Here is a 19,311-nt window from a genome sequence, read left to right as displayed (position 1 = left end):
CAAAATACTGATTTGCTAGCAAAGGAAACATTCAACAATTTTATCATAACACGCTACGGGAAGGTTGTGTCACTTCAATTGCTCAACATCTATGATCACCTTCACTACAATGAGTAACTTGAGAGTGTTTTTGAAATGACTGTGATAATGTTAATAATACAAAGCTTACAAATATGCAAGGAAACTTCTATGTGCGTTGTATGAATTTGTTATTCAGAAGAAGAATGTTTACAGGTACATCCATATAGCATTTGCAAAGTCTGATTGAGCAAGCGAAGCGAGCAAGAAAATTTGCAAAATCGGAAAAATTTGCATGTTTGTTAGGGAGAGATTACAATATGTTGGGAAATATATTTAAATTGACATAATGAAATCAACAATTCGATTTCATCTAAAAACTAAAGGAAATAATTGTTTATTAATTAAATAGACTTTTCCATGCCAAAACAGGCTACTGGGTATCAAAAAAACGTTTTCTTTTGTATCACGTTTGGTGAAAAATGATTAACCATAAACAAGACAACATGATTCTTACATCTGTCACAGTTTGTTCCAGTATAGGGATGTGTACAAGTACACGTGTAGGTATTGCTTCTGCAACCTGTCCTTGCGCATGTTCCTCCATTTCGACAAGGGTTGGATTGGCATGGAGACAAGGAACCTATGAACATCCAATATAATGTTATCTCATGATCCATGTAAGAAGTTACAACTATTTTCTTGATTACTATAACTGAAGATCTCTTTGCCTGAGGAAATTTTTTAACCGCAAATCTTTTGTTGTTTTTTTTTACGTTGATTTAATATATGCAGATATGGGGGTGATCTTGATCTTGAAATCGACAAGTGAGCTTAAGCCTGATGTTAGGTAACTTTTTTGTGTGATCTTGATAAGCCGTAAGTTCAAGATCACTTTAAAATGTAAGTTTACAAACCAGATAAAGGCATTTTTTAGAACAGTATAAAGTGAGCAGTGGCAATTACCAACATTAGGCAACCGTTAATATTGATAGGCCTATATGATACACTGTGATGTTAAGCAAAGTCGGCTTGACGTTTCAATCTTGTTTGGTCAGTATAGCCATTTCAAAATTGAAAAAGTTTTCTGTGTTAGTAAAAACGAAGTAAATCAACGCATATAGACCTACTTTTATGTGGCGTATGGCAAATTATGACTAACATTTGCTCACTTTTCTGTTTTTTAACTTCTTAAAAATGTTTGCCTTTTTGACCCAATCTTATATGTTTCAAAAATTCAGAGTGACAATGCCAAAAAAAGCTGAAATCTTGTCGAATTCGAATTTGGCCTTGTAAAGTGACTCATTGCAGCAAATCAACCAGGCCACAAACTGTTGCATTGGTATTTTTTTCGGTTTTTATTTAATGTTTTAATTCATGTGGTGCTCAGCATAATTATTTGTTTGTTTGTTTGTTTATCTTTATCCTGCATTGCGGAAAAGCGGACTAGAGCGCTATGCATCGGTGTACGCCTTCCGACTTACACCTGACCCACGCTGCAGCCGACGGCAATGTCTGTTTCCTGTTGTCTACTCTACTTATGACTTAAATTTGGTACTACCCATTACTCGAAATCGATCACTGGGTAGAGGCAATTATCGTAAAGTTTCTTGCCCAGAGAAACAACAGCAAGTGAGGGTGGCTGGAGTCGAACATGCATAGGCCTACCATATTTTCATCACCCAAAAAGAGGACATGTTTAATAAGCAAGTAAAATGCCAGTGGATTTTTACGTTTAAACAATTTTTACATCTTCTTAGATGATTATAGGCCTACGTAGCAAAAGTGACAAATTAAAAACATAACATATTTATTTGTCAGATTCAGTCAATGAACATTTTGCTGTTCATTTGATTTTCTTCACAGAAAACATGCGTTTTGTATTTTGAGCCATAGTCTGTTGCATGCTCGATTTTTAACTATGCTGGATTTTTAACAATTCATTAAACAAATCTATAGTTCTGCAATATTTGAACTATTCTGTCCATTTTCTAATCTGCCATCATTTAAAAAAAAAACTAATGCAAACTAGCTATCAGGTTTAAGACTAGCTTTGGTACAGTATTGTTCGAATTAATTGAAACTGGGATGATTATGCTAACTAGGAATATTTCTGCTAAGTGGAAACTGGGAAGGGTGTTCTGGGGAAGTTTTAACCACAGCGGGGTTGAATCACTGTTTCCGGTGAAAGGAATGACGATTTCTGAACGATATATCGATGTGATCACAAAAAAAGTTATCCCAGACCTGCGAAGGGCATTTCCAGAAGGTGGGGGCATGTTTTAGCAGGACCTCGCACCATGCCATTCTTCTGAAAAACACTAATTTTTTGAAAAAAAAAACAAGATTACCGTGTTAGATTGACCTAGCGATTCTCCGGATTTAAATCCTATCGATAATTTGTGGAGCATAATCAAGGCACGATCACGCAAGAAGGACTGCACCACCATAAGGAAGCTCATGGAGGCCATCATTCAGGTGTGGTTTTGGATCCAAAAAATTGTAGAGAACTGCAAAAAAACTAACCAAATCCATGCCAAACCGTGTTCGTGCAATATTGAAAGAAGCTGGAGGCCATATTAGGCATGAAACTATACACATCTGTTAAATTATCGCAATAAACCAAATATAAGATACACAAATTCAGCCTGTTTTCTTGACAGTTTCAATTAATTCGAACAATACTTATAGATCGAACAGTTTAACATCATCAATGCCAACATTTTTCTCTGACAGATACTTCCACACACACCGCTGAAAAGCGTTATCCTATTCTTTGATCTTCTTCATCGTGTGTCACACGGCCGTAGCTCAGAGCATCACGCAGGCTCTTGCTCTATCGTTGAACTCGGCCAAATCCTGTGCAGAGCACCTTGCTTTTAGGTCAGGGCATTCGAGTAGATGTTGCATCGTTTGCTACTGTCTGCATTTGCAACTTGTGCTCCCCATTGAATACCCCCAGTGTCTCATCAAGGTTTTACACCTGCCAATACCAGTTCTTAAGCGGTTGAGGCATCGCCAATACTTCCACGGTTCACGTTTTCCGGAGTAAGGCTCTCCATGGGTGTGAGCTCCATATTGGCCATTGTCGGTCCGGCTGCCAGTCCCTCCTGCCATAGTTGAATCTGCACATTGGCGGCGACATCGTCTTGACCTAATGGAACAACTGAAGCAAGGAAACTTTTTCTTGACTTCAGACGCCTGTGTGCTGGAGTTTGACCATACAGTGGATGTCTCAAATCTATGTCCTGACAAGATCTTTCCTTTCTGCTGGTCACGCTTCTTCTAATGTTGGGGGGAGCAATTCCAGACAGAATGTGCAGCGACGTGATGTTGGTTGGTTTGTGACAACCTGTAATCAGACGGCGGCTTTGGTTCAATATGGGGTCAATTTTCTTGGCATGTGCTGAGCTTTCCCACACTGGGCAAGCATATTCTGCAACCGAATAGCATAAGGTTAAAGCAGTTTACCGTATTGTGTCAGGGAGGGCACCCCAATCAGAGTTTTCGAGTTTCTATAAAATATTATTTCTAGAAGCCACCTTAGCTCTTACTTTTTCGATATGGGATTTGTATGTGAGGGACCTATCTAGTTTGACACCGAGATATGTTGGATTGATGCAGTGTGCCAAGTTGGTTCCATTCCAGGAAATGTTTAGTTGGCGTGATGCATCCCCGGATCTAAGGTGGAATGCGCAGACTTGAGTTTTATTGGGGTTGGCACGCAGGTGGTTGTCCGTGTAGTATGTTGTCAGCCCATCCAGAGCATCGCTAAGTACTCTCTCCGTGGAAGTGAAGTGTTTGTGTTGTGTTGTTATACACAAATCTTCAGCGTATATGAAGCTTCTTGTACCAGGATGGATTGGTTGGTCGTTTGTATAAATGTTGTACAAGATGGGGGCTAAAACACTCCCTTGTGGTAGACCATTTTTCTGCTGTCTCCATCTGCTATTCTTTGGTGTAAGACAGCATAAGCAATAAGCATTCAATCAAAGGATATGAACTCGGAAAATGAAATTAGTGGTCGGGTCTATTCATCCAAATAGGCAACACAATAGTCGAACTATAGAAATACATCTGACATGGTCATCGAGAAACACTGCCTTCGTTTGCCACAGAAATAAATGTATCCATCATATCTACAGCAAGCAATGTATTGTCAACCTCAAAGTCAATAACCCTAAACACTTTTCTTAAACAAGGATAGCTTACTGTACTTCTGCCACAACTCACAGAAAACATACTTTTCTTTTTTGGTATGGTTGCTTAGCCTTATTTAGCTTTCGCCAAGGTTACATAAAAATAAAACCTTGTTGAAAATGATAGCAATGCAAAAAAGAGGACATTTGAGCATTTTCATGTGTCCTCGGAGGACAATTCATTTTTTATGAAAAAAGAGGACAAATCCTCCTAAAAGAGGACATATGGTAGCCCTAAACATGCAGGCTCTCGACTGCGAGCCCAACGCGCTAACCACTCGGCCACTGCTGCCAAAATTAAAAACTTTAAAAACTTTAAAATAAAAAACTATGAAGCTCGAAATTTACTCAATCTTTTTTATTTTATGCAGAACAGTACCACGTCGTACTATCATGATAACCGATCATTTATGGAGTTGTCTGTTTATGACAACTAGTTATAGGCAACCGTGAAAACATGCCCTTTCGGGCGACAACCCATATCATTTTTACGTAAGATAGTCAGTGCTGCTTAGTTCTGCTAACACCTGGATTCAAAACATATTTTACTGTCGTTTATAGACTACCTTTAATTATCACTACAACAAGGTAAATTAATTTAGAATTAATTTAATATAGTTAAATAGGCAATGATTTTGAAATTTTTGATTGATTTTGATTTTTGAAACACTGCATTATTTTTAATTTTTGGTGAAGCTCATGAGGATATTCCTATTTACCCCTATCAGCTGTTGATTTGGAACATGCAATTTTTTTAGGTTGCCATAAGAAAATGAATAATTTTTCACTCAGACTAAAAACAAAATATTTATTCATTAAATAAACTGTTTTTTGCCAAAATATTAAGCTTCAAGATGATATTTTCGTTTATTTGTATTGTGTCTGGTGAAAAAGACTCGACCTTAAGCAAAACAACATTATTATTCTTACATCGATCACAGTTTCTTCCAGTATACGGATGTTTACAGGTACACCTGTAATCATTGCTGCAACCTGTCCTTGTGCATGTTCCTTGATTCCGACAGGGATTTGGTTGACATGGAGACAAGGAACCTATGAACATTCAATAAAATGTTAACAAATTGTTCAAGTAAAAAGTGACAACTATTTCCTTCAACAATGGACTACAACTGAAGGTCTGTTGGCTTAAGAAATTCTTGAACCGAATATCTTCAGTAGTTTTTACATTGATTCAATATAGATCAATAGCTTTTTTTCCTTGGTCTGAACCTTAAAACATTTGACCAGGCTAACACACACAATAGTATTTCAATAAGATAAATTTATGTTATGGAACCGGTTTTCTTCCATTAGGAATCGTCAGCATAACTGAGTCGAAATAAAAATTAGCCTACATCAATAGATGTCAGCACAACTGAGTCGAAATAAGAATTAGCTTACAATATCAATAGATGTCAGCATAAATGGACCAAAAACAAACGAAAAATTACAAATTAATTAAATAAATAAAACTGTTCATGACCTCCAATCCTTCATATTCATTTCTTTATTTCTGCCTTTTCTTCTCTTCATAGTTTAAGCAAAACGCAACTATCGAATATTGTAATTTCAATTTGACTTAGCTTGAGCAAGTATAATGGCAAACACTTGAAAGTTCAAATAAAATGTTAGCCTGGTCAAATGTTTTAAGGTTCAGACGAAGGAAAAAAAGCTATTGATTTATTTTCTTAGTGATATTGCTTTCTGTATTTGGTAGATCGCCCATTTGAGGAAGTGTCATAGTACCAGATCACCTTTTTCAGTTGGTTTTTCCCATTTTTGATTCAATATATGTAGATTGATAAAATACTAATTTTCTGGTTGCGGAAACAATAGGCAATTTATTTTTATCATAATACGCTAACGGAAAATTGTTTTATTTCAAATGCTCAATATCACTTCCACTAAAACCAGTAACTTAAAAGTATTATTTTTGAGATGAGTGTGATAATGTAAATAATACAAAGCTTTCAAATGTGCTAGGAAACTTTTAAGTGCGTTATTGGAATTCCTTCCAGTTAGAGAAGTAAAGTTTATGCGTATATAGCATTTGCGTAAAATGAACCGAACTATTTTTATAGCAACTAGTGCTAGAAACGATAATTGTCCTGATGAACACCCAAGCTTTTCAGTATTCAATGCTTTCAAATGTGCAGAAAAACTTCTAGGTGCTTTATATGAGTTCGTTAATCAGACAAAGAATGTTTATCCGTATATCCATACTGTTTGCGTGAAATAAGCTGAACTATTGCCTCTAACGTTTTGAACGTTTTTTCACAACTGCAGGTTGCTTCACCAGCAAAATAGATTTTTCATTTACTAAATTGTAGCCAATAGCCCACTTTTTTATACCACAGACAGGCAAGGCACAACAACACAACAGAATTGAGCATTATAAGAATATACTGTATTTTCCGTATCGACAAATATTTTTTAACCGTCTAACGTTTTCGGCATAACCTAAGCCCTCATTAACAATTAGAAAAACTTTGTAAGAAGTGCACTTGATTCAACTTCTTGAATGTGTAAAAAATATCGACATTTTAAGTTTCTCATCTTTTCTTATAACCAGGGCTACCATTCCGTGCTTCTTTCTTTCTAAATTTGAAAAAGACGAGGTAGAGTTTGATGGGCTTGCTCTTCAGATTATTTTGGCAATTTTTACCCTGTATTGGTCACTTCTTGCGTATTTTGTGTTCAAGTATTTTGTCTTTTCGTTTAAGAATCACACTTTATATTTGGCTAAATTCATTCAATTAAAACCTAGATTTTTGTAGAAGTCAAACCCACAAAGTTTGGTTTAAAAGAGTTAGGTTTCTTCGCTTCACCTAGCCTTGCATAGAATTACATAGCCTATAAACTAGTCTTTCAGGGAAAAGTTGAACATCCATCCGCGGTGTCAACGCCTTAGCCCACTAGAAAGCTGGCACACAAGGTACATTTTGCGTTATTTTTCTACACTGGGATAGGTTAATTTAAATGTTGTCTTGTTGAGTTAGCAATGTGTTTAATTTTGTAATGTTGGACTATTTTGTCAGTTGTTGAGGGACATAAAATTTCACACCCTTTATCTTTTGTTAAAAACACGCAATTTCTATGCCGCTGGTTAGATCAATGAAATTTGAGCAAGAATTTTTTTGCAAAAGCAGGGAACATTTACATGTTTTTTGGGGGAGAAGGGCACGTAACCAAGTGCCTCTTCCTGGATCTGCTCCTGCTTCTCTTACTACACTGTGAAATAAGCAACGATCATGCTGCTAAAAGCGAAACTCAATCAACTGCTTCTCTTAAATAAGCATAAAGAAGTCCATCATGAACTTTGTTCAAAACTGTGGCAATTCGAAACAGTCTAAACCCAAGAAGTTTGCTAGAAGGTGCAATGTTTTTAAGTTAAATAAAAATTCAATGTTTTTGCTTTGAATAGGGAATAAATCTTTTTCATTTTTTGCTAAAAACATAAATAAATTACTTATCCTTATTAAAATCGCTGCTAGTTTAAAACTCGCGTGTAGCGTTTTCGAAGCTGCCGGTTATGTTAATGCAATGCCATTAAGCGAGCGAGCAAAATTTGCAAAAGCGCCTGACTAAGTGGTGTCCTATAGATTCGCTCTTGCCGGAGGCCTAATCTCAAACTCATTTTCGCCTCCGCCGCCCAAAGTTTACTTATATGTTTGATGAAACTACTTTCGTTGCCCACTTATGATCTAGCCTTGCTTTTAGTAATCCTACAATTCACTTGCAGTTAAGATTCTGCAACCAAAGATTTGAAAAGCACTGCGTTATAACATAAAAAGTCAGAATAAACCCACATTAACACCTTAAGCAACTTGTGTTAGTTTAGCTTAGTTTCTACCAAAACATCGTATCATGTTATTGAACTAAATTCCTAGTCAACAGTCTCATTTAATTTTTATGCAAAGCATAGTTTGCCTGATCCTTTGATTTTCACTAGAATGAGTTGATTCAATTGTTAATTGAATATAGTTGAATAAGCAATATTTTTATTTCGAAACACTGCACCTTTTTAGTTTTTGATTGGCGCATCACTAAACTTTCAACCCTATCAGCTGTTGGCTATGATGTCAGACCATGAGTCTGATATCACCCACCAGCAAAATATTACTGTATGTATCAAAAAAAAATAACCCCAATAATACAACAACAAATAGATGGAAATCAAGTGGGATATAAACAAAAAGGATTCTGAACAAGAAATGTAATCTTCCTCCAACAAATTGTTAAAAGAAAAAGTAAAATGTACTTATTTTGCATACATTGATTACCGCAAAGCATTTGACCAAATACAACAAAACAAATTACTACGATTCCTTTAAAAATTTAATGTCTCTTTCTTGAAAAGAAGACTTATAAAAAATAAATACTTTAAACAAGCATCAACAGTTCGAATGGGTAACAGTCTAACTGAATTTATTCCAATATCCAAAGGAATTTGACAAGTATTGACAGCACTGAACAGAAATGGAGTGAAATTCGATCAGTAAAAAGTAACATACGCTACGTAAATGACACTGTCATTCTGGCTGAAACAAAGCAAAAATTACAAAAAAGTATAGACAAAATCAATGAAACCAGAAAAAAAGTACGGAATGAAACTACATTTAATGAAAACAAAGATAGAAATAAGAGTTTGATAGAAATAGTTTGATAGAAAGAGTTTTAATAGAAACAAAGATATAAATAAGAAAAATTTGATTGAAAAAAAAGTTAAAAATAAAGAAATTGAAATCAAGTTGAAAGGAGAACAGTTGGAACAAGTTACTGCCTGCACATACTTAAAGGTTCTCATTACACAAGATGGAAGATGCACTAATGATGGACATATGTGTCCCATGCACTTAACGGACTACCACGCAGTTAACTTTAAAAAAATTGCCACTACTGATACCCTAACGTAGTATTGGATGTTTATCCTTCAAAATAAATATAAAAAATGGAAACTCTAAATAATTTTTCTTGGTGTTATTTCAGTTTGAAAAGAGTGAAAAGTTGAGGTTACAAGTGCATTTGTTTAGTGACGTAATTGAGAAATTTTCATGTCATTAAAAAAAAAAAACTTGTTTGCAATGTGGTCTTAAAGATTTCTTTTTTGTTGCATGGCATCAGTTAGAATTAGGATAGAAGCGAAAATTATGGCATGAAAGGAGATTTTGTTTGCATGGGACATATGTGTCCCATCGGTCCTCAAGGGTAATTTTTTATGTTTTTTTAGAGAATGTGTATTCACTATATTCCAGGATGAAAACACAATGGTTAGGCTAACTGAAAGTTCTGCAGACTGTTGAAGGTGATAAATATTTGACTAAAGAACATTAACAGCTAAATTAAACTATTTTAGGCAGCTAAACTATTTTAGGCTGCTAAACTGCAAATAACTAGCATTAGCAATGCAAAAAAGTATCTCATACATCCACAAGTTCAATTCTCTGCACATCTTTAATCAGTGCATTTGTCCAAACAGCCCACTAAGTTTGTACAGTTACATGCTAAAAGTTCTGCCCTTGCACACACTATGTTTTGTCAAGAATAGGCTATCTGTATATTCCAGGGTAGTCTGTTATTACGCGGTTTACAAAGCTGTTATGCTGTTGGCCAATAACTTGCTTATCTTTCATATGATTTAGCCTATTTCAAGCATATTTCAGCTTCATTCAGTATCTATATTTTGCGATTTATTTCAGAAATTTATTATACATAATTACATACACAATAGTGCTAAAATGCGATCTATTGCTCGTACAAAAATGTTTCATTTGGATGAAGCATCGGTTAGTCAACTTCTGTATTGTGATGATAGCGATGACGAAGATGTTTCGGTATTTGATGAAGAAGATATTGGGTTCTTGGAAGATGATTTAAAAAATGGTGTCAACAATTGTGGTGATTTTCCAATTGAGGTTGTTATTGAACTACCAAAACAAAGTTCAGCTGGTCACACATCTCAAGCTGAACCACATGTGGTAGGCCTACCGGTAGATCATTTTTCAATGATGTCAATGAAAGCCAGTCACTGACAAGAGAATGTTACAGCTCCCACTTTGTTGATATGGAAGAAGTCAAGGGCTACTGGTACACCTGTAGGCCTAGACTGTCAATTGTCTGGTCTAGGCCTACTGTGCAGCAACTAATAAGTTGGAAAACAGAACAAACAATAAATGTGAAGAGTGCAATATTTTCCTTTGCTATGTGAATGGCAGGAACTGTTTCAGAATGTACCATCAAGTGTAAATGCATTTTACAATAACTCTCAATGATACACTGTTAGACCATTAATGTTCTTCATTGTGTATTACAATGTTCTGTTTCGTTATATTGTGAAATTACAATAATTTGCATACATAGCAGTATGCATCCTAAAAGTTACTTGTTTTGCAGTAAATGCTGTAGGTGGCAGGCTACTTCAGGTTGTTAGTGGTAGACATTCACTGTCATACCTTACAAAGACTGCATATGAAACAGAAGAGTTTGTTTTGTATATGATATAAAACTTTTGTCTATTGTGTTTTTAATCATGTTTTTTAGTGACTGCAATAGCAAAAATTGAAATACCAATGTTTAAGTATTGCGGATAAAAAAATTACCTTTGAGGACCGATGGGACATATATGTCCCATGCAATATCTCCCGCATATGAAATATTTTTTTAATTTTTTTTTCGTAGATGTTTTTTATATGACATATAAAGTGTAAACAAATAAATTCTACCTAAAATTTTTTTCGGGAAAATTAATGGTCCTCAAAGGAATAAACAAATAAAAACATTACAAACGAAGCAATTATAAAAACAATTAGAGTGCAGGATAGATGGGCAAAAGATTTAGAAAAATAAAAAATGAAACTTGCGGGACATATGTTCTAAAGATGGGCAAGCCAGCAACATCAATGTTGAAAGTATGGTAGAAGGAAGGAGGTGCAGGGGAAGAAGGAGATAAACCTGAAGAGATGATGTAAAACATTGGGTTGATTTGTCTAGAATCGAAAAAGCAAAAAGAATAGCGAAAAAACGTGACGTGTGGAAACAAATGACAACCAACCTTTAGCTTGAAAACGTCACATGATGAAGACGATGAAATTGGGAAGTGCATGACTTTGGGAAAGTAGATTGAATAATAGTGAAAAAAATAATACTTTCAATCGACCCTTCATAGCCCACACCACACCTATTTGATAAAACTTCTAAAAATTTGAATTTATTTCTTGGGTGTTACGGGATTTTAACAGTGCGGTAGAGCAAGCGAAGCGAGCAATAAAATATTGCAAAATTTGAAAAAGTTTGCATTTTTGTTAAAGAGAAGGAATATATGGTAAAATATGTTTAGGTTGACGTAATGACATTGACAATTGTTACTCAAGAAACAAACGAAATATGTGTTTATTGCATGGACCTTTTCTTTTCAAAATATTAAGTATCAAGATGATATTTTCTTTTGTTTGTATTGTGTCTAGTAAAAAAGATTAACAGTAAGCAAGACAACATGATTCTTACATAGATGACAGTTTGTTCCAGCATACGGATGAGTGCAGACACACGTGTAAGCATTGCTGCAACCTGTCCTTGTGCATCTGCCTCCATTCCTACAAGGATTGGGTTGACATGGAGACAAGGAACCTATGAACATTTGTTGCAATGTTGTCAAATAGTCAATGTAAAAGTTACAACTATTTCCTTCAATAATAGGCTAGGAATTCTTACAGTCAGACGAAGAATGTTTACCTACTAAATTGTATGATCCCATTTTAGACTTTTTCTTGGCCCAAAAGCTACCAAAAATATTGATTTCTTACTTTCTCGTATAATAGTGTTTGTCAACTCTTTCTTGCCGAATCCAAACTTCACTTATTCGCTTTGTAAAATGATTTTCGAGGATTACTTGTTAGTTGGGCATGTAATTAATTCTACGATTCCCTGGTAACGAAAGACTTTGAGGTCCATGGTTTAATGTACCACTGCCTCAAATATAACACTTTTCCTCATAGATTTATAATCACTGGAGCAGGTTAATTTAATCGTTAACTTATTGCAATTTAATGGAAAATATTTTTAGTTTGGACTACAAAATAGGTCCACTGAACTTTTTTCAGTTATTGCTTGGCACCTGAAGAAATTCCTTTTTAAAAAAGCGCTGCAGATGTAAACCACGCGTGAGGCGTGCTTTATATCCCCGGTTGAGTTAATGCAATGCGATTAAGCGAGCGAGTAAAATTGGCAGAATTCTTGAAAACTTCTATGTGTTTTATCCGTTAAGGAAGCACCGCATGAAGTGTCTTTCTGGATTCACTACAGCTTGTAATTGTATTTTTCAAACCAATTTTCTCACGTGCAAAAAATTCACTTCAGCCTATATTTTGGATAAAATTATTTTCGTGGTTCACATAAAATCTAGTCTTGTTTTTACTTTTCCTTTAATTCTTTTGCAAATAAATGAGTTTAAAATTACTTCTTTATAACATACAAAGTATAATTTACTGTATATCTGTATAATCACTAGAAAAAGTTAAATTAATTTAGAATTTAATATAGTTAAATAGGCAATGATTTCACTCTGAAACACTGCATTATTTTTAACTTTTGATGAAGCTCATGGCGATATTCCTATTCACCCCTATCAGCTGTTGACTTAAAACAAGAAACATATTTAGGTTGACATAATAGCATGAAGAATTTTTCACTCAGAATATGAACAAAATATTTATTCATTAAATGAACTTTTTCTTGTCAAAAGACTAAGTATTAAGATGATATTTTCATTGATAAAAAAAATTCGACAATAAGCAAAACAACATGATTCTTACATCGATGACAATTTTTTCCTGTATACGGATATGTACAGGCACACGTGTAATCATTGCTACAATCTGTCCTTGTGCATCTTCCTTTATTCCGGCAAGGATTGGGTTGACATGGAGACAAGAAACCTATGAACAGTCAATGAAATAACAATTTACTTGCTTCATAAAAATAAACAAGAATTTCAGACGATTGATAAAGGCAGCCAAACAAATCAAGACAACCATTTGTGCCTACCTCTATCCGTCGTCATAGTTCCTGGGTATGTGTTTTGATTCAGACGGACATACGTCTCTCCTAGGCTATTTGTTTCATGTGAAGACAGCTTTAGCACCCGATCATATACAAATCTTCGGATCGATAAACATACAATGCGAATCTATGCTTGTCCCTCTATATTTCTACATCAGCTGAAGAAGCGTAGATTGAGCATCTGACGTATCCTTTCCCAGCATAAAACCAAACTGCTGTAATGAAATGGAAGCTTTTTCTCGGACTCTTCTATCTTATATTCTTTCCCACAACCTCAACGTATGTGAAGCAAGAATAATGTGTATGTGATGTTACGATAATTACAATACTCTGCTATGTCTCTATTATTGCCCATTATTGCCCATTTAACACATGTCCTGTCTCCATTATTGCCTGGAAAACAGCATTTAGCCTTTTCGTTCCAATTGCTTCCATCACACTTTATACTTCTCTCGGAATATCATCTGGTCCAACTGTTATTCCTCGTTTCATCTTCTACAAGGCGTTTGTTTACCTTACTAACATTTTTGTTGCTAACATTCGACTACGTTTTATAACATAACATTTTGACATTGAACATAGTTTACAATCAATTACAAAAATTTGCATACATATGTTACAAAAAGGTCCAGTATATCCAGTGGCACAAGAGCAGGTATAGCCATTGGTGCAACCCCTTCTTTCACAGATTCTTCCATTCTCACATGGATTGGATTGGCATGGAGTGAGAAGACCTATACAATTCGATGAAGGATTTACCAACTTCGCCATGACTCCATGAATGAACATTCGGCATTATGGTAATTAGAAGATCAAGAACCAATGTTTTAAAATTTTCAAGGTGCCTGTTTTGTGCTTTTGTTGAATTTAGTTTATCATGTTTAAAAGGAAATTATTGGGTTTCAACAATCCTATACCAAATAAAATTTTAGGTTTTTTAAGGGGGAGCACATGATGTGAAATATATTTTGTTTGATATAATAAATAAAACAATTGTCAACAGGAAAAGCCAAAGTATGTGTTAATTAAATTAAGTTTTTCTTGCCAAATATTAAGTCTTTCGCAACCACCGAGGTCACGACGTTTTAATCTAAATAACCAGACATTTTTCACAAAAACCTGTTGTATTTACGCCGTAATAATATCTCATGTGATTGACGTAGACGCACAATCTTGACATCAAATGAAAGCATACATCTTCATCTACCCGAAGATGAAAAGTTTTGCAATAAAATTTAAAACATTCAATGTACAACTAGCAACTTTCCAAACGGTATTTTTTCTAATTTCTAAAAAAATTAAAAATTGGCAGAAAAGTACACTTCATTATAATCTTTACTACCCAAGCATGATACAATAATATGAAAATATATGTAGTTTAATCGTATGCCAAAACAATTCTGCACATGAGAAAAATTTTACTTCGTTTCTGCGCGCAATGCTTTAGGAGATACAGCAGAATGAATAAGGACGGGTAAAGACTATGGATGGATCTGCCATCATTTACATTTTTTTTGCTTGAAACACCTTTTAAACTTGGACGTATGGATACGTCCTTGGTCATCATGGTTAACATCTCAAGACGTGTGTATACGTCCGTGGTCGCGAAAGAGTTGTTTTAAGATGATATTTTCTTTTGTTTGTATTGTATCTGATTAAAAAGATTCGATAATAGGCAAGACAACACAATTCTTACATTGGTCACAGTTTGTTCCAGTATACGGATGTGTACAGGCACAAGTGTAAGCATTGCTGCAACCTGTCCTTGTGCATCTTCCGTCATTCCTACAAGGATTGGGTTGACATGGAGACAAGGAGCCTATGAACATTCAATGAATTGTTATCAAACTGTTCAAGTAAAAAGTTACAACTATTATCTTGATTAAGATAATTAAACATCTTTAAGCTTTCGGAGATAAGTAATTTTACAATACCATAAACAGATGACTGACAGTAACTTAATGGGATTGAATAGCATTATTCAAAGCAAATACAATACATAAATAGCAATTATGCAGCAAATTAAATTAATAAATGAAATTATACAGCAAATTATAATTCAATAAAATAAATAAATTATTAATAATATATAATAATAATATAAAATAATAATATAATATATAATATATAATATAATATATAGTATAATATAATAATAATAATAATAAATAAATAAATTTAATAAATATAAATTATAATTTATCAAATAGCCATTATGGGATTTATGTAGCAACATGTTTACTTTGCCATGAACAATATCTTGGACAGACTGTTAATAAATTTTCGGTTTGCTGGTCAGGCCATTGTGCAACTTGGAACACTTTCGATTTTTCTTCTAATAATGAAAGGGCCGCGTTATTAAAACATTTTGCTGCATTTCATGATCTAAGAACTGAACCACAACTTTCCCAATGCTACAATGTCACATTTGTTGAACAACCCAATATTGATAATCTAGATGCTTGTGAAGATAAATGGATACATAGGATGCATGCCAAAATAAATATCCAAAAATTAATTCTGCCACAAGTTTAATTTTTTGGCTCTCCACTACATTTTTGGTATTCTTTCAGTATTTTACTGCCTTATTATTCACTGCCGTCTTTGCCTATTCTTTTTTTCACAACGCTACATTTTGTGTTTGCCATGACGCTACATTTAATTAATTATTTATCGCTGTGCTTAGTTTGTTTATCATTGCCTTTGACTGCCGTGTTTCGCATATAATTTGTTTTCTTAGCTGTAATTTGCCACGATGCTACATTTGCAGGCTTTGCTCACCGCTCTTTCATCAATTCTCGTTTATGTATTTGATACTGTTACGGACAATTTTCAAATCAAACGTCACATAGAACCGTTGTCTACTGAACCTGACGTCTTACGTCATGGACTATAGCTAGAAATATGCAAAAATTGCATCACCTTTGTCACACCTGTGAAACATTACATAATCGTTAAATCTTGAATTACGAGATATGGTGTAAGCCAAATTCAACAGGTGTTGGAATACCTTCACAATGCTTATCATTATTACATCACAGTAGCTGCCTACGTGTGTTTGAAATATTGCAATCTATTCTCGTCATTTTAAAATTTTTGCTTGAATGGTTGGTCGCATATTTAACTGTTTTGCTTAGTGCTTGCCAGCTGGACAAAATTTCCGTCTTTATCTCAGTAATTTGTATTGTAGTGACAAGTTTTAGTGGCGTACAGTGTTGCGTCGCAATTTCGACAGCCCTGAGGCTATTTTTACAGAAATACAATTCTTGAATAGACGTTTTCAGAAGAGTGTTTCTTTCGGTCATTACATACAGACGAACGGATCCGGGAATCTTATGTTACAATTTTCCCACGAAGAGATTATGGTTTACCGCTGTGACCAGATACGTACTTTACTTTTCAATGTTTACGCTTATGCTTTTTCAATATTTACGCTCATGTTTTGACATTATTGCGTCACTGTATTGTTATTTAAAACATTACTTGTAGGCTGTAACTGCCCTTTATCAGAACTGACGATGCACTAACAAGTGCGAAATATATTTTATGTTACATTTACTGACAACTGATCCCTGTTGCCGTAGCAATTGAGGTTTTAGCTTTCTAAATATGAAACAGGGATCGTTTCAGAACAAGACTAGGTCAGAAAGCGAGGCAGACTCCAATTCAGCTCAGCAGCAGCCTAGAGCAGTTAGCTACAAATACAATACACTAATAAAACAACAACAGACTAAACTCAAATGTTTTCGGCAAGAACTCTTTGCCCTCTTCAGGAAATACCTAATACATTTAAACAAAAAACAAGCAAACAAATAACTGTAAATAATGATAGAGATATGTGACTGAAATAAATACCTGCAATATGCACTGAGCTAAATACAACGTACAATTGAAGAGCAGATACCAAAAGTGAAAATTGAATGAGGCTGTTTGAAAAGGTGTTAACATTTTGCTCGTATGTATGAGTGTAATCACAAGACAAGATAGCGAGCGGCAATTAAAGCCAATCAACTTGAAGCAAAGGTAATCTAAGATGCCTCTCCAGCAAATAACTGCTTGTTGAGCTTGGGGTTGCGTTGTTTTATTTGAAATGCTTCGTGAATTTTGGTTTCAAATTATGATTGGAGATTTTAAATTAACGTTTTAAAACCTTTTCAAAGAAATGCCCGGGATATACATTAGCACATAACATTAACTTAATTTAGGTGATTTCATTCATGTAGTGATTTGTGTTTGAGCAAATAGAACGTGCACGGTAAAGTAAGCCTAAAACCAAGCCAACTTTAGAACACACTGCGTTGAAATTTAATAATAATCTAGTGTTATACACTTGGCTTTTGCCAAACCCATGTATCAAAAAAACTTTCATTAATTTTTAGTTCAACGTCGAGAAAGGGAATGGCTTTTCTAGCTTTTTCCACAGTGAATGTTATATTTTTATGTTGAAAATTTAAGACAATAAAAAAGTTGAACACGAATTAAAGTTTCGGATAGAAATCTTTTGATTTTTCAAGAATTTTAGTTACAATATGTACTAAAGAAAAATTAGCAATTGTGGAGACCCCCATGGCTTGCCCATCAATTTGTTTGTATAAATCATTTTTATATAAAAGCATACCGTGTGTGGCCAAAGTGAGGAGTTTTATAAATATTGTCTTACGTAGATAAATAACTGTTTATTAAAGACACTTTTTTCTTACCAAAATAAGGATCAGTCATATTTTTATTTGTGTTAAGTCTGGTGACAAGAAGTTAATAACCAAGACAACATGATTCTTACATCGATCACAGTTTGTTCCAGTATACGGACTTGTACAGGCACACGTATAAATATTGCTGCAACCTCTCCTTGTGCATGTTCCTTCATTCCGGCAGGGATTGGATTGACACGGAGACAAGGAACCTATAAAAATTGAATGAAATGTTATCAAACCACCCTGTGTTTCACTAAATTATAAGTGGCTATTTAATTAACCCCAAATGAAACAAATTACAGTTTTAGTGTAAATCTATAAAACCTTTGAAGCAAACTCCGATTTTATTGTGGTACACTTTATTACTAGACATTTTATTTATTAAGAACCAAAAAAACACAATTCTTTTAAATTAAAAAAAATTGTCATACATGTCATGCAGCGTAGGCCAGTGTATCCAGGAGCACAGTCACACGTGAACCTATTGCTGCATCCTCTTCTTGTGCATCTTCCTCCGTTTCGACAAGGTTTGTTCTGGCATGGGAGCAGGCGACCTATCAATATTCCTTGAACGTTTAGCTGGATTTAAGTAAACTTGGCACTTTTTTAACAGAACATAAGCCGTTCAATCCAACAAAGAGTTTAACAATTGCATGACAATTGGTTTATGCTGTTACTTGAAATTGTCTCTATAAGATGCACTAAATTTTATAACCAATTGGTTGGTAGGCTAAGTAAAACTTTGAAAATCAGAACAAAACCATACCACCCCAACATTTACTTCTTGCATGAGAAGAGTTTTTTCAAAAGACGCCCTTTGCCTATTCATACAAACCTACTTGGTTGATTTTTTTTTTAAATTACCCTTTTTGGTTTTTTCAAATGTAATGTAATGACTTGGTGAACTTCAACTCAAATCCTTTTTACGAGCTCAGCTGTTTTACAATCAGCGTAGTAGGACAAAAAGACCGGGTTGTTAATTCTGGGCCCAATACCTGGTCCAGGTTACGCTTCACATTCATTGAGAGCAAATTTTGTTTAGAGCACAGGTGGCGAACCACTGACCCATCACAAATATTAAGTGACCCACTTATCTTCTTAAAAATAACTAAGTTGACCTATAAACACAAAACTCAGTAAAGAATAATTAGATGTTTTGCTGATTATTTGTAACAAGGCCTACCACCTATTTTAACGTAGTACCTTACCGAATTGCCATAAAGATAAATAGAAATTTATTGGTTGCTGCAAGTAAATGCCCTATACTGTAAATCAAAACACAATGTACTGAAACATCACATATTTGCCAAACTTTGTTGCACAATATTAGCATCACAGCAACT

The 19,311-nt window shown here is 34.6% G+C and overlaps 1 protein-coding gene across 1 annotated transcript in view; it reads right to left on the bottom strand.

The window, feature by feature from the left end:
- Positions 1-18,990, bottom strand: part of LOC145786225 (uncharacterized) — a 36,959-nt gene extending 17,969 nt beyond the window's left edge. Inside the window, exons 1-9 of the mRNA XM_082597868.1 lie at positions 18,964-18,990; positions 18,442-18,522; positions 18,055-18,177; positions 14,971-15,093; positions 13,886-14,008; positions 13,028-13,150; positions 11,721-11,843; positions 5,148-5,270; positions 536-661 (exon numbers count right to left, since the gene is read on the bottom strand). Coding sequence (XP_082453994.1) covers positions 536-661; positions 5,148-5,270; positions 11,721-11,843; positions 13,028-13,150; positions 13,886-14,008; positions 14,971-15,093; positions 18,055-18,177; positions 18,442-18,522; positions 18,964-18,990 — 972 coding nt within the window. The remainder of the gene's footprint in view (positions 1-535; positions 662-5,147; positions 5,271-11,720; positions 11,844-13,027; positions 13,151-13,885; positions 14,009-14,970; positions 15,094-18,054; positions 18,178-18,441; positions 18,523-18,963) is intronic.
- Positions 18,991-19,311: the final 321 nt, after the last annotated feature.

Source organism: Aplidium turbinatum, chromosome 17, assembly GCF_918807975.1.
Source record: "Aplidium turbinatum chromosome 17, kaAplTurb1.1, whole genome shotgun sequence".
Taxonomy (NCBI): Eukaryota; Metazoa; Chordata; class Ascidiacea; order Aplousobranchia; family Polyclinidae; genus Aplidium; species Aplidium turbinatum.
The sequence above is the reverse complement of the archived record's forward strand: the minus strand, read 5'-3'. Positions and strand labels throughout refer to the sequence as shown.